We start from the raw sequence: 2,500 nt of genomic DNA on the forward strand, positions 1-2,500 counted from the left end.
ATATCTGAATTCCGTATTCCATTAGATTCAATTTCTCCAAGGAAAACAAACCTAAATCAAATCAAATCACAATGAAATAAAACACAAAATTACATTCAAGTCTCATTCAGTTCAAGTAAAAAAAGATCACAATTAAATAAAAAAAATTAAAAAATAATAAATGAGATTCTAAAGCAATAATTCATATTAATCTAATCCAGTTTAATCTAGTTTAAAATCAAGCTCGACGAAAGTCAATTTCGAACCGAATCAGACAACGCAACACGTAATTTAATCCTGCCTCGTTTAATCAAACTAAATTAGATTCATTAATAATAGTCTAATCAAGGTAAATCAGAACGAATTGTTCAAGCTGAAACAAACAAACGAACCAATAGAAAAAAAAAATGAATTGTAAAAAAAAAAAAAAAAAAAAAAAATGAAAAAATGGAAAACAAAAATAAAAATAAATAAAAAAAAAGGAAAAAAAACATAAAACAAAACACACGTAAGATAAAATAAGTCAAGTTTTTACCATCACAGCAGACGTCGCCTCCGTCAGCGCACGCCGCCGGTCCCCCGAGGGCGTGGCAGACCCAGGCGTCCGAGGGGAGGCAGCGGCCGCCGTAGAGGGCACACTGCCCGCTCTGGGAGGGGAAAGGCAGGGGAGAGTTTGAAGGGTGATTTTGAAGGGAGACTCTGAAGGGAGATTTTGAAGGGCGATTCTGAAGGGAGACTCTGAAGGGAGATTTTGAAGGGCGATTTTGAAGAGTGATTTTGAAGAGAGACTCCGAAGGAAGATTTTGAAGAATGCTTTTGAATAGAGATTTTGAAGGGCGACCCTGAAGGGAGATTTTGAAGAATGTTCTTGAATGGAGATTTTGAAAGGCGAATCTGAAGGGAGATTTTGAAGGGCGATCTTAAGGGGAGACTCTAAGAGATTTTGAAGAGTGATTTTGAAGGGAAATTGTGAAGGGAAGCCAAGAACTCGTCAGAGGGGAGATTTTGAAGTGTTCGAAGCTGTGAGGATTATAGTTGTGCACTCATTTGCATAGCTCTGGGAGTGAGGGGAAGGTGAGGGAAGATTCTGAAGGAGGATTTTGAAGGAAGGTCGAGGACTGGTAAAAAGGGGAATTTTGAAGTGTTTGAAGCAGTGAGGATTATGTTTGTTTGTTTGTTTGTTTTGCTTCGGGAGTGAGGGGAAAGCGAGGATAGATTTCGAGAGCTCGCTAAAGGGGAAATTTTGAGGTGTATGAACCAATGAGGATCATATTTGTGTGTTTGTTTGTTTTTTGCTTAGGGAGCGAGGGGAAAGTAAGTCGAAAATATGGTAAGAGGACTTAGCAGATAGACAGATATAGATAGACAGAAACAGAAATAGTGTTTAGGTAGCAATCTAAGTGAGGGGGAATTTTGTATGTGTGTGATTCTGGGAATGAGGGGAAACACAGAGACGTTGAGGGGAAGTTGCAGTGAATGTGAATATTTAGAACTACGATTAATTTGTGTTTTTGTGTTTTTATCGCTCTGTGAGTGAGGGGAAAGTGAGGGGAGGAATTAGAAGGAAATTTTATGCAAGGGGAAATTTGATATTTTTAAGCGACGAGAGTTTTTTTTTTTTTTCGTGCATAATGGTAGAATAAAATGATAAGGATGTGATTGAAAAGAGAGATATGTTAATTTCGAGAGCTGATAAAATTTGTAAACAGAAAGCAGTTGACAATTTGCATCACTAACAATTTAATGATAACGAAATAATCCAAAACGAGAGGTCTGCCATGAAAAAAAAATCAAAGGTGGAATTATTGACGAAAAAAAATAAAACATACAAACAGAACAAATAAATAACAATTCAATAAAGACAATAAATAGCACTAGAAAGAATAAAATATGATATGAAAGCAGAATAATGAAAGAAAAAGGAAACTGTGTTAGACAAACATAAAACAAAATACATGAGAATATCAAAGCCATTTTAAACCCTTTTTAGAGAAAGGAGGAGTAATAAAAACTGACAGATAGATACATACAGATAGATATAGATATGGCTAGATAGAAACAAAGATAGTTAGATATAGATAGATAGTTAGAAACAGAGATAGATTGATATAGATAGATAGTTAGAAAAAAGAGATAGATAGAGATAGATAGATTGATATAGATAGATAGTTAGAAATTAGAGATAGATAGAGATAGATAGATGGTTAGAAATATAGATAGAAATAGATAGATAGTTAGAAACAGAGATATATATAGGTATAGATAGATAGAAACAGATATATATATATAGATAGATAGATAGGCAGATAGATAGAGACTGAGATAGACAGATAGAGACTAAGATAAATAGAGAAATAGATAGAGACAGAGACAGACAGAATAATAGAACTAGGAAGAAACCCGTAATATTCGAACAGAGACACACGTACAGACAAACAGACACAGACAAAATAGAAATACAATTTAAAAAAATCACCCTGGCTGCCACTCCGCCTTCGACCTCATCAGCGACGAGGACGAC

The 2,500-nt window shown here is 35.1% G+C and overlaps 1 protein-coding gene across 2 annotated transcripts in view; it reads right to left on the reverse strand.

The window, feature by feature from the left end:
• LOC125040109 (cubilin-like) overlaps window positions 1-2,500 on the reverse strand; it is a 26,785-nt gene that overhangs the window by 24,120 nt on the left and 165 nt on the right. For both annotated transcript variants that reach the window (XM_047634611.1, XM_047634609.1), the window contains exons 1-2: window positions 2,456-2,500; window positions 515-626 (exon numbers count right to left, since the gene is read on the reverse strand). The exon at window positions 2,456-2,500 is cut by the window's right edge. In XM_047634611.1, the coding sequence (XP_047490567.1) occupies window positions 515-626; window positions 2,456-2,500 (157 nt within the window). The remainder of the gene's footprint in view (window positions 1-514; window positions 627-2,455) is intronic.

Source organism: Penaeus chinensis, chromosome 28, assembly GCF_019202785.1.
Source record: "Penaeus chinensis breed Huanghai No. 1 chromosome 28, ASM1920278v2, whole genome shotgun sequence".
Taxonomy (NCBI): domain Eukaryota; kingdom Metazoa; phylum Arthropoda; class Malacostraca; order Decapoda; family Penaeidae; genus Penaeus; species Penaeus chinensis.